Here is a 13845-nt window from a genome sequence, read left to right as displayed (position 1 = left end):
TTTTTTTAGTTAATTCCTTCTTTGAAGTGTGGAGATGCAGAATGACCATTGTGTATTGGAGCCAATTTATTTGTACCTTAATCATTTAAAGCATTGGAGACAGCTTATTGAGTATAGATATGTAAATTACCAGTTTTATTTAACATGATATATGTAGATTCTTGTTATTCTATACATTATTTGCAAAGTGTCATTGAATATGACATTCACAAGATGGTTCTTCAACATGTTTATGTAAGGTATGCATAGTTTGAGTGGCTAGTACCATCATTTTCAAGTACAAATTCTTCACAGGCCATCTGTTAAGAAATGTTTCTCTTTCGATGTTAATATTTCCCCAAACTTGAACTTTTTTTTCTCATCTGCTGTATATATTTGCTATGATGTATGTAATGAAATATTTAATTATGTTGTGCCAAGAGATTGCAGGGATATCTGGAAGCAGCCATTGCTAATTATATCAGGAAATGTAAAAGAAAAAATTTCTTGACATGCATACACTGTATAAATAATGAAAAAATAAATACTGTGTAATATATATATATATATATATATATATATATATATATATATATATATATATATATATATATATATATATATATACATATGTATATATATATATATATATATACATATGTATATATATATATATATATATATATATATATATATATATATATATATATATATATATATATATATATATATAATATATACAATATAGCACTATAATCTTTACAGTATATATAGTATTATATATATAAAATGACATTATATATAAAATACTGTATTACTTTCTTGCTATATTTCATATTTCCTTTTATCATTTTGATAGGCAAATTTGGCCTTTTCAACAGCAACTTTGCATAGTACATGGAATGTTGGAGCTGTAATGAGATTTACGTAAGGGATGGTATTTTTTTCACTCAATCATTGCCCATCACATTAAACAAGACCTGCATTTTGATTTTTGGCCGTTGAACTCGTAACAATGTTAAGGTGGATGTTACATTATGTTCCATGATTCATACATGCATGTTATTGCAGCTCCTTCATGTTTTCCTAGGTTGTATTATTTGGTTATCACTGTATTCATAAAATGTATTTATTTCTTATTTTGTTATGTGAGAGATGTCAGTTGACAAGTCATAAAACATCTCTTATTCTCATAAATAGTATGATCGAGATGATTTACATAGTATTTAAAGATAAGTGTGAATGGAGACAGTTGTGAAGGTGTTTAAATTGAATATAGACATTTATTAAACTTGTCTTTTCTTTGCATTATCATAACCAGAGATATAAATACTCAGAGTATTCAAAGATAACAAAAACAAATCTGGCTTTAAGTGTACAGTGTAACCTCCAAAATCTGAAGCTTTTTTTTTTTGTAATAAATACAGGACTGTACATCCAAACAACAGAATACTTTTTCCTATCAGATTGAACCACAGTATTCGGAATTTGATCTGGATTCGTTAAAAAGCTTAATGAAATTTGGATCGATTACCTAAAAGTAATTTCCAGATAGTATATTTTCACTATTTTTGCTGCTGTTGTAATTTTTGTTGTAAATATTATTAAAATACTGCATTTTCTTGAGAGTTCCCTGAGCTTAAGCACTGGTATAGCTAGTTCTAAGGGAATCACACCAGGCCTCTAAGGCCACCCTGATCTACCAGGAGCCAACTCAAGAATCTGGTTTCCTCTTCGAGGTAACGGGACTCTGGGGATCAGAGGTCTACCCTCACTAAGATAAAAATCACCATGATGGTTAGGTACACGAAAAAAAGTTACTGCTTCAAGGAAATTAGTAGCCGTAATACAAACAAGGCAAACAATCATTGTTGTGTGTAAACTAACACAACTGCCACCAGATGGCTGCCAAAGTCACCTGGGGACTGACACGCCTAACTCAAGCTTACAGAACGAATTGCAAATGCTTTGCCAAAAGGATGGAAACCCACCAGAAAAGGATGCTTTATTATATCTTAATGCTCAATTTCTGGGATGGCCTCTCTTAGTAGCAACCAGCAACCTCTGAGCTTACTCCTAATAGTGCCTTGGCAGAGAAGAATGGCTTTCCAGGAAGGTAAACCTGAACATTAAAGCTGGAAAGGGCTGACCTATTGGAAACAACAGCACTAGAGTAAGCTTTTACTTATACAGGTACTGTAAACATTGTATATTTTGTACAACAGGCAGTAAATGGTGATTCATTTCTGTAGGTGGCCATGTGCTACTGAAACTTCATGTCTATGCCATGTGATATTTTCATCTGTGTTGCCACAGCTTATTTGTGAAGTTTTATAGATTTTAGGGGGATTTTTAATTATTAGTGAGCAGAAAAGATCACTAATCACATTGGTTTTGGTTGCCAATAGTCAGGAACAGAAAGCCTGTAGGGTTTACTGAGGTCCCCTTAGGCTAACTACAGTGTTGATCTTCCTCAAAATTCAAACCACAATTGTTGCCTAACTTCTGAGTGCCTATTTACTGCTAGGTGAACAGAGACTTTAGGTGAAAGGAAACATTCTTCAAACCCTTTTGTCTTGCTGTGGGAACTGATCCCAGAACCTTTTGCCTCTGGTCCGACTGCCCTAAGCACTGTGCTACATAGTGTGGACGTGTCCATCAAATCAGGTAGAACAGCTTATTGACAGAGCTTGGGTGCATGGGGGAATTGTGTAAAACCCTGGTTTGTGTCTTGGAGAGGCTGCAGGATCCGAGTAAGGTCAGTAGAACTTCCGGTTGCAATTCTTTTAACCATGTTGTAGCTCAATCGATTAAGGAAGCATCTGGGATCCTCTCGGACGTATGTTAGAACCTTCGTCACGGCCATTGTGGATTTGTTCATTTGATGCATCACACTATTGTGATTTCTGTGTGTAGTGTAGTGGTCCATCAACACATTGCTCCAGGCATCCACTCTGCCTAACCTTGATCACTTTTCAAAGTCAATTTAGCCTCTTTACTTATGTTAAAATACATCTTCTTTCTCCTACATAGTCTAGCAAAATTACTATTGCTTACAAACATCATTTTCTACTCACAAAAGCAGTATGAAATTAAAAATATGATTGAACTTGTTTAACAAGAAGTCAACCTCACAAGCAGAGGGAAATGATGATGATGCTGATCAAATGAATAAAAATAGAAATGATTGTACCTTACAAGGGTTGTAGAGACGATTACACAAACTAGAAGATAATTAGTTTCAGTTCCAGTGTAGGTGTTGAGAATAATAAGGAAGAAATGGATTATGGAATATGTGAGGAAAAGTAGACAATGTGTAGATTGAACATAGTCAGAAATGTAGTGGGGTTATAAAAATATGTACATAGCAAAGATGTAGTTAAACATGAATGGTCTTTGATAAAGCTAATAGAGTGGGATTGTGGTGACTCATGTGAGGTGTTAAAAATCATTGATCTTTCATTGGGTGGAGACATCAGGACTTCAGGCGCACACGTTCTGATTAGTTGACATCATAACGTCACGCGCACAGTGTGGTCTCCCATTTTTGGTGATGTCATAATGATGGTTATCTTGAGGTTATTTTGAGATGATTTCGGGGCTTTTAGTGTCCCCGCAGCCCCGGTCCTCGACCAGGCCTCCACCCCCAGGAAGCAGCCCGTGACAGCTGACTAACACCCAGGTACCTATTTTACTGCTAGGTAACAGGGGCATAGGGTGAAAAAAACTCTGCCCATTGTTTCTCGCCGGCGCCCAGGATCGACCCAGGGACTGCAGGATCACAAGTCCAGCGTGCTGTCCGCTCGGCCGACCGGCTCCCTACGGGCACACAAGAGTTCTCTATAATAATCCTGGATGAAAAGTATTTAAATTACTAACTGAAAATAAGGTAAATAGCCTATGTCTGGCCCATCTTTGTCATCCTGATTACCACGGAGTTGACTCATCAAACCATTTACTAAACCTATTCATCTTTCCTCACTTATGGCAGTTTTCTTTACACATATTAAACAGTTTATGAGTTTTAAAACTTCACAACTTAAAGTTATTATTGTTATAAATAACCTCATAGTGCTTCGGAGCCCAAACTGTTTAATAAATGTAAACACAACTGCCATGACTGTTGAATGATGTACAGGTTTCGTATGTACTTGGTGAGTTTCCGTCTAATTACCCAAAGCTACCCAAACTTACTCGAAGCTTTCTAGCATTACGTTATTAATAAATAAATATGATATATTTATTCATTATAATGTTTGCGCTGAATGTAGAACATGAACAACATATTTATACTCTGAAAACGTATCATTTCATAACGAAATTAGACGAAAATAAGGAGCTGACGCCAAGGCAAGTCGACGGTCCAGGTTATCTTGAGATAACTTGAGATAACTAATAACTAGTTTATCTTGAGTCCAAGCGACAATGGTGGCATATGAGCCTCCTGTACCTACCTAACTTACCCAACCTACCCAAACATAACCTAACTCTTCAGTACTTATTTACTGCTAGGTGAACATAGGCATCAGGTGAAAGGAAAAGTGGCTGACGCCGTGAAATAAAAGTTAACGTTTGACTCATCCTCTGTAAGGTGTGATATAAAATTAGAGGCTAAAAATCTAAGCCTATTAATTAAAGAATTATATAATAGTTCCGTAGTGCACCATCCGAAACGGAATTACATATCTATACGCTATAACGGTTGAGCAATCTCTAAATAATTTAATTCTATAATAGAGCACATATTTATTTTAGTGTTAGTGTGAGGTTATTAAGGGGTACATTGAGGTGAAGAGAGAGAGGTGAGGAAACAGTTGAGGGCGGCGAGGCGCGCGTCCCTCCCGAGTCGTCAACAGCGGCCATCACCTCACACAGTCATGAGTGTGTACACATTTTTGGAGATAGATGTTAATGCCCAGGTACAGTGAGGTGGTTATGGTGCTTAGTGAGTGTGTGGTGATGGAGTGGTGCTTAGTGAGTGTGTGGTGATGGAGTGGTGCTTAGTGAGTGTGTGGTGATGGAGTGGTGCTTAGTGAGTGTGTGGTGGTGGTGTGAGTGTGTGGTGATGGAGTGTGTAGTGCTCAGTGAGTGCATGATGAGTGTGGAGTGTGAGGAGGTCGGCCTAACATGTGGGCTCTCGTCTGGATAATTTAATTTGTAAACAAAAAATAATACATGGGGTGAATTAATTTATTTATTTCTGGTATAGTCGGATCTTGCACATGATGGTCTGCCACAGGATTTTAAAACTGCCCAACTGGGCCTAACACAGCCAAACCTAAGGTAATATATCCTAACCTAACCACATACACCAGTTTGATAATTAAAAAAACTTGCTAAATCAGAGGACTGGCGTTTCTTCAAAGCTTGTTTCTCAAGTGTCAAAACCCATATGTATTATACGGGTTCGAAACATACGGGTGTGACGGCTGGGTGGACAGCACTCAGGATTCGTAGTCCTGAGGTTCCGGGTTCGATGGATGGACATTCTTGATCACTTATTTTGCACTGACACAAAGACTTTGATAATGTATACAGGATACACTTTTATACAATTTTTTTTAATTTGATAATGAAGGAGATTTTATAATTATAAGGTTATTTAATGATAGTACTCTACACAAGTACTGTAACTGACATGTTCTACATTTAGGTGTATTCCCTAGTGACCTACTGCTCTACATGGTGATGTTTTGTTTGTTTAAGCAAAAGCCACAGGCAAACGTGTAGAGCATATTTTGCTTGAACAGATGTGTAATGAGAACAGACTTCCATATTCTTTTTAAGGAATTTCAAAATGCTTTCATGAAAATTCTGATTTTATTTAGAGTAAATTTCAGACACTATAATGAATATGTAGAATATGTTACACTTTTTAAGATTTTTGAAGGGGACAAAATTGTCTTTACTTTATACAGAATAAACAGTTAACAGGTAATTTGTATATCCTCTACAATAATGTCCTGAACAAAATTTTTATAATTAAATATTAAAATCCATCTTTACTATAAGGTATTGTTCCATGATGGGGAAAATAAGTCAAACTTTGTACCATATTTGAAACCTGTGATTTTACAACAATTTTATCTGGTTTTTGCAGGTGGAGGAGCTCCGTACCTACCTTAAGGAGGTGGGTGCAGAGATCTCGGTAGAACGGAGTCCCAAAGGGCTTGAAGATGACTTGCATAAAATCATTGGGGTGTGCGACACTGCCTTTTCTTCAGAGGCCACGGAGGCTGAGGTGGAGGCACTGTTAAATTCAATTGTCTCGGTTCTGATTGTGGTGAGTTGATTTTGTTTACAGATACTTTTGGTAGTTTGGTTTATCTATGTAAGATTGGGACTATGCTCAACTTATCAACATTGGGAGAATAGTGAGCTACATTCAAACTTTGGCCCCACTTCTCCCATTTTCTGTCTCCAGTAAACAAAAAAAGAAATTATTAATAAGAACAAGGCACGCAAATAATTTCATCAACCTCTGTATGAACAGTATTCACTCAATACATGACATCTTTTAGGATCTACTAAATTTTATGGAAAGTATTTGGAGCCTCATTTACAGTCGGCATCCAGTAAAGTGGTTCCTATTGAATTGACTAAACCAGCCACTAGGTAAACAGGCAGCCATTATTCAGTTTGTTGTGGCACAACCTTACCCTGGCTATGCTAGTGCTTTCCACAATGTTTGCAGAGTGGATGTGGGAATATATTAGTCTTTCTAAGCAGTTGTGTGAGAAAGGGAGGAGTCCATGTAATTACCTAAGTGTAGTTTGAGGATAAAAGCTACGCTCATGGTTTCCCGTCTTTCCAGTACACTACTCTTTATCATATGACATGCTTTGAACCTGCTGACAATCTTGGCATTCACCACCTTCTTTCTAACTTGTTCCAGCCACTCTGCTTGCAAAAGTGATCATTCTAATGTTTTTATGGCAGGTTTGTTTCCGTAGCTTAAATCTATGACTTCTTATACATACAGTACTTGAAGTTTCAGGTCTCGAGAATTTGTCTTTAGCAGTTTTATCGATTCCTGTTACTATTTTGTATGTATGTACAGAGTAGTGATTATATCGGCTCTTTTTTTATATTTTCTAGCTTTGGCATGTTTAATGCCTCTAACCTCTCCTCATAGCTCTCGTCTTTCAGTTCCTGATACCATTTTGTTGTGGTACCAAGTGACATAATTTTTCATCTTGTCATATCATTGACATATGACAGTGACACATGTCATTTTCATGTCATTGATATGTCATGACATGTGAGATATGATATAATATGTATTATATACATATGACAATTACTGTATATGATACTGACTTGTCATAAGCAATTTTATCCAGTTAAATTACATAATTACTAAGTGCATAATGAATTTATTGGTGCAACATGAAATTATTTTGTTGCAAAATTGCCAGTCATTTGGTAAGGCCTTACTTACCTTCTTGGAGAAATATTGCTGTCAAAGATTTGCAAACATTTGAAAGGAGTTGATGCAGTAGCTGAAACAAATTGGCTTAAGATTATTGTATTGTTCGTTTATCAATAGGTACCTGTTGGGGAGAAAACAGAGTCGCTCATCCTGGCATTCTGTGAGAAACTTGCCAAGGCACCTTCCAACAGATTAGGCAGTGTCTGTTTAAGAGTGTAAGTAGAAAATGGAGGTTAACTTATTTTTTATTTTTTTGTAATAGAAAATAGAGTTTTTATCCACATGATAAAAGAATTAGTGCTGTAATGTGAAATAGCCTTGTCTGCATGTACCTTTGCCAATTAAAGTAATTTTGTAGCAGATGCCAATTATTTGTATACATTTCCCATGTAAAATATTCTCAATTAAACTACTTTCAGAATAGATCTATCTGAATTATTTGCTATTATGCTGCACTAATATTTGATAACGCGCCCCCTTCCCCCCAAACACTTGGACAGGTCGGTACAACGACGACCTAGCTTACTGGTAGGGCAGCGTTCAATCCCCACTGGTCCAAGTGGTTGGGTATCATTCATTTGCTCCATCCTTTCTTGGATCCTTGTCCCCATATTCCTTCCAAGTGCTATATAGTCGTACTGGCTTAGCGCTTTCTCCTGATAATTACATTTTAATATCGCTTTCCTCCAGGTTGAATTTGTTATTCCATGCTCTGCCAGAGAACCTCGGTGTCCGCTACCATGTTTACTACACAATGGTGCAAGTGTCTGGTCAGATTGGACAGGTGCAGGCAGTGTATCAGGGTGCAGAGAAGATGCGTTCCATGCTTAACACTGCCCAGCCACCACCATCTACAGAGCAGATGCAGCAGCTGCTTCGGTTATTGCATCAGACTCTTCTTGCCAACAAAATTAGGTGATTTTGAATGATCGTACAGTAGAATCTCTCAAATCCTGACTATTGTTTTGGATTTTGAGATATATTGTTTTTCTACTAATTTTTATAAATTTTAGAAGTGTTTTTATACAGAAAAGTTACAGTACACAGTTTTTGCATGTTCATACACACTGTAAACAATAATTTCATTATTAAAATATATAATGAAAGGTGATGAAAGAGTACACATCTGGGCCGGGCTGCTCCAGCTAAGCTGTGTGGCAGGAGTTACCACAAAGATATTACAGCACTTAATTATTTTGATGTGGTCACAAGCTGAACAGTGGTGCTGTTCAGCTCATGTGAACCATGTACCAGCCTTAATTGCTCACTTGGTACTGAGGCCTTCACACCCAGGAACAGTGCCCATGATTGTTTTCAAAATGGTGTCAGTTTACTGGTGCCCTGAGAAAGTCAATGTGAACCCCTCCGTGTAGCATCAGGTCTTTTAAAGTTTACGTAATTCGCTAAATCCTATGCGATGTGCACAGTGCAGTCAGTTATGCCAAAATATATATGAATATGATTTGTGCTGTGCAAGGGTTATTATTTAATGTTTCATTTCAGGTAATACAAATAAAATAGTAATTCAATTAAAACAAAATTCAACATACAGTAATTTTGTTTTGACAAATGGATTAAGAAAATTATTTTGTAAATTATATACTGTGTGCAACTGTGATGGGTAATGGAGTATTTTTAGTGTCATATTTTCTTGCATTTTGTAGATTAAGGATTATCATTTGAGTAAGTAGGAAATAGCTCTGATTTAATTCAGCTATTGTTGCAATACTGTATTAACTTTTATTATGTGGCCAGTGTCGTCTGTGGCCAGCCTTCCCTGGTGATTGCTTGGTCAGCCTCAAAGACCAGGCATTCACCAGGGAAATCTGGCCTTGGGCCATGCTGCAGCATTAGAAGAATTATGAATCAACCTGTATGGGTGTGGTGCTGTATATTCTGACTGTACAGTACTATACTTGAGCACCTAATATGGATCTTACCTTTGTTTCTGCAGTACTTTGCCTTCTACCCTGCTATCTTAGGGAAGAGAAGTGCGTCACATCTCTGATGCACTTTATGCCTTGCCTCTGCTGGGTAAACACCCAAGCCAACCCAGGACATTACCACTGCAATGGGAAAACCTGCAAGCAGAGGCAGTCTTGCACAGATGACATGTACTCCATGTACACCACCAAAAATGCTACCACTAGGACAGAGACTAACAGTTGCCACCATGCAGGAAAGACAGAGGGGGCTAGGAAACAAACATAATACAGGAATCCAACCACCACACATGGAACGAAACAAACTTTTCTGTTTCGCCTAGGAAACAAACATGATACAGGAATCCAACCACCACACATGGAACGAAACAAACTTTTCTGTTTCGCCAGAACGAAACGAACTTCTTTTGTCGGTGTACGGAACTGACCGACACAAGAAGGAATGTAAACAAACTCAGAGGTGGCATGCAGAGGCAAAATAAATGACCATCAGCATATAGTATAGTAAAAGTGAAAAGCTTCTCTCAAATTTGCATTCATGAACATAGGTTCAGTGGGCCAGACCACACCAAAGGCCCATGGCTGTAACGAGAAAACCCGAGCAAGGACTCCAGGTATAGGAGATAGCAGATGTCGAACACAGCTTCGGGGACAATAGCAGCTGCAAAGGGCTGATTGACTTGCACTTTTTCTGTGGCACCACACAATTGGCTGTTGACATCTCGCCTTGGAATTGAATCGTCACCTGTGGGGCAGCCTTCCCTGGTGATTGCTTGGTCAACCTCAAGGGCCAGGCATTCACCAGGGAACGCTGACCACAGGCCATGCTGCAGGAAATCATCAATATGTATAGTGTGGGTGCTGCATATTCCAACTTTGTTCCCAAAGAGCTTGGGCAACTTGAGCAGCTAATGAACGTTGCATCAGGCAAATGACCGAGTCTGCACCAGCCAGTCTAGGTGAATGACTTGATTACAGGTGCCTCATTTTCAGGGTTTATTTTGCCTTGTTGTCTGATTTGTTTTGCTCTACCTTTCTGGTGACTTGTTTCTCACAGTGATCATGAATCTGCTGCCCTGTGGTAAGCAGGCAGTGCTTACCACAGGGCAGTGCTGTGGAAAGCACTGATAGGCTTTTTAATATCTCACAAGGGCTTAGAATGACTTCACATGTGTGGAGCTAACCAGGTGACTATCAATAGGCAGCCACCAGAAAGAGACATTTTATTACATTCACTGCTAGTTTTTTGTACTTTTTAGCTCTTCAAATACTACTGTACAGTAGTAGAAAAAAAATTTCCCATTGCAGCTGATTATTGACCAAATTTAACATTTCAATTAAGCTGGATTTTTTTTTCCAGTGGGGTTCTACTTTACTGTATTTATAAAACACAATATTAATGATTTTCTTTAATCTATTTATTTTGAAATTGTGATATTAATAATGTAATGTAATTATTTTTAAATTTAATGAGATTAATTTTCTTTAATAAATTTTGAAATTTAACGTAAGTAATTTATTGATAATTTCAGTGAGGATGCAAGTAAAGTAATGATAGAACTACTAGGAACGTATACAACAGAAAATGCATCTCAAGCCCGGGAAGATGCTCACCGCTGCATCATTGCGTCCCTTGCTGATCCCACCACGTACATCATGGACCATCTGCTCACACTCAAGGTATAATTATGAAGCATCCATAGGGCTACAAGTACTGTAATGCACTTGAGATAACTAAAAGACGCCAAAGCTTTTTAGTATACTTCAATGCTGTATTAGATTAATTACCAGTACCAACAGACTCATAATGGTGGTTTAACAATTTAATAGCTACAATCAATGCAAGTGATTACTTCATATGCTAAAATTGCCAGATGTGAATTTTTTTTTTGGCCTTAGTCTTACACTGTGAACTATTAATTATTGTGTGTACCATGATGTGGAACTTTTAATTAGCCGAGCCATTTAATTAATAAGCATATACATAGCATAGTCAAACCTTTGGTAAGATTTTTGTGCTCATTATTTAATATTTTTCATTTCTCAGCCAGTAAAGTTCCTTGAAGGAGAACTTATCCACGACCTACTTACTATATTTGTGTCGGAGAAGCTGCCCGGCTACATTCACTTCTACAATAACCACAAGGAATTCATCTCTTCCGTTGGTATGTTGATCATTCTATAAGAAATTGTTTATTAATGCACTTATCTTTTATTATGGAGTGATATGATTTTCTTACATTTCTATATTGTAATATTTATATGTCACAAAAATTCTGTAATGAAAGTAGCCAATGGCTAAGAGGCAGTCCCACTAATAAGGTTTTGGATGGACAGAAATAATAAATATGAAAATCTTTGGAGCAAGGGGATGGAATGGAGCTAGCGTCCTGTGTCATCCTCTCCGCCACACAATTCCCAGGGGTGGTTCAGGAAGCGAGTTCTATTTCATCGCCCTACTCCAAAGATTTTCTCATTGATAAATATCAAGCTATTGTAATTTTGATTGAAATAATGCATCATGTCTTTACGTTAATTTTACAACTTCCAAACCCCAAACCAGGTCTGGATCACGAGGCCAATGTGCGGAAGATGAGATTATTAACATTTATGCAAATGGCCGAGAGTCAGTCTGAGATGTCCTTCGATCTCATCATGCAAGAGCTGCAGCTTGGTCCTGAGGAAGTGGAAGGATTTGTTATTGAAGGTACAAAATAAAATTGTTTTATACGGGTCTGTTAGTGTAAAATTTTCAGAAATTTTGCTTTACAGTATACAAAAGTTCTTGAAAATGAATGTCATTAACTTGTTTCCTGGTGTAAGGATTGTTGATGGGGATTGTAATAGCTGTGTGCTTGTGCTGCAATAACACTTGGCTCATCTCCGGTGCTGGCCAGAGTTTTTGCATTTGTCGAAGGGTACACTGGGGTTGTATGTTTACAGAAATGCTTCACCCTGGACCAGTTTTTCTTCAGCTTTATTACACTTGAGTATATCTCACACCCTCATATATATGTAGACAATAAATCACAATAACATGACAGAAAATTACTCCCAATCCACAAATCTAAAAAGGTGTATTGGTACAGTATAATTTTTCTTGGCTTTTTTAAATTCCATGTACATACTGTATATGATCTTTTCCTGATTGGTTTTGTACTTAACCCACATGCAACATTTAGCTATGTAATTCTTTTTTTAAATGTAATGTAATTCTAATTTAGAAATTATTTGTTTGCAGCTTTGAAAACCAAGCTTGTGAGTGCTCGAATGGATCAAAGTCAACACAAGGTTTATGTTTCATCAAGAGTCCATCGCACATTTGGCCGTAATCAGTGGCAGGCCCTTCATGACACACTCAGCGGCTGGAGAGCAAATCTTAGTCTTGTGAAAGACTCCATGCAAGCAATAGTCAGTGCTCCCATAGGTGCTACCAAGTAACATTCATCATAATCTTTATTTTTATATTAATTGACTACTATTTGTTTCATGCATTCATTTATCAATATCAAAAGTACATAAAAAAAAAGCAACATGCACAGTGAATATGAAGGTAAAAGGCACTGCAAAATATGTGAGAGGACTCCTGTTATTTACATTTAATTAGTGGGGTTTATTACTGTACTAAAATATATTGTGAAATGGATGGTTTGTATCATTGTAATCCAATTAATTTAATTTGTATTTAAATTTTTGTATAGAGCTTTCAAGTAAAAACATCAAGACGATACAACTTAGAAGACACTAAATTTGGTTTAAATCTTTGTAATATTCACCTGTATGCAAAGAATAATACCTAGTGCAGGTTTATACTTGGTGCATCCATGTTGTTGAGCAGACACCACCAGCTTCCTGTTGTGTAGCTCCGTTCCCTTAATTATGGTGTTTTCGCCATAGATGCTGCATGTCTCCTCTCACTTTTACCCTGTAGACAATTTTTTTGTTTTCTTTTGTCAAGATGTATGTGGCTCTCTTCTTGGAGATGAGTTTTGTGAGCTGTATGATGCTTCTTGCTCTATTAATGCCAGTTCTTACCTAGTTTATTTTGCCAAGGCTGGTTGGACCTCGTTGTGACTGCTTCAACCTGCCTTGTTCTCCACTTATAACCTTGGTAAAGGTCTTCAGTGTCAATTACTGAACAATTGAAATATTAATTTCTATCATGTTATAATTTCCAATTTTTTTTTATTTTTGTGTGTGTGTGGATTTTACCCATATGATGTGACTTTTCTAGGTCTCGTTCTTCGTTCTTGTCCTAGAATGTGCCTGCCGGAGCAGAGCAACTTTTGTTAGGATTGTTTATATCTCCATTCTTGACGTAACTGTGTTGTGTCTGGTTTTGTGCCGTTATCTCATTGCTTTTTCAATCTTGGTTTACTTTTTTTTTTAGTCCTTTGACTATGGTTTCAAGATCTACAATATATCCCATCTGCTTTGCAGTATACCTGTAGTTGCATTATGTCCGCTGTGGATATTTTCCTTGTATTTCCA

At 37.1% G+C, this 13845-nt stretch overlaps 1 protein-coding gene across 1 annotated transcript; it reads left to right on the top strand.

The window, feature by feature from the left end:
* The first annotated feature begins 4753 nt into the window (after positions 1-4753).
* On the top strand, positions 4754-13000 carry eIF3m (eukaryotic translation initiation factor 3 subunit m). Its single transcript, XM_045761270.2, has 8 exons — positions 4754-4898; positions 6080-6262; positions 7529-7626; positions 8102-8326; positions 10887-11034; positions 11402-11519; positions 11918-12061; positions 12596-13000. The coding sequence occupies exons 1-8, from the start codon at positions 4857-4859 to the stop codon at positions 12793-12795; spliced, it is 1158 nt and encodes a 385-aa protein (XP_045617226.1). The 5' UTR covers positions 4754-4856; the 3' UTR covers positions 12796-13000.
* The last annotated feature ends 845 nt before the right edge of the window (positions 13001-13845 follow it).

Source organism: Procambarus clarkii, chromosome 45 (assembly GCF_040958095.1).
Source record: "Procambarus clarkii isolate CNS0578487 chromosome 45, FALCON_Pclarkii_2.0, whole genome shotgun sequence".
In the NCBI taxonomy this organism is placed as follows: domain Eukaryota; kingdom Metazoa; phylum Arthropoda; class Malacostraca; order Decapoda; family Cambaridae; genus Procambarus; species Procambarus clarkii.
This window is presented reverse-complemented; position numbering and strand designations above follow the sequence as displayed.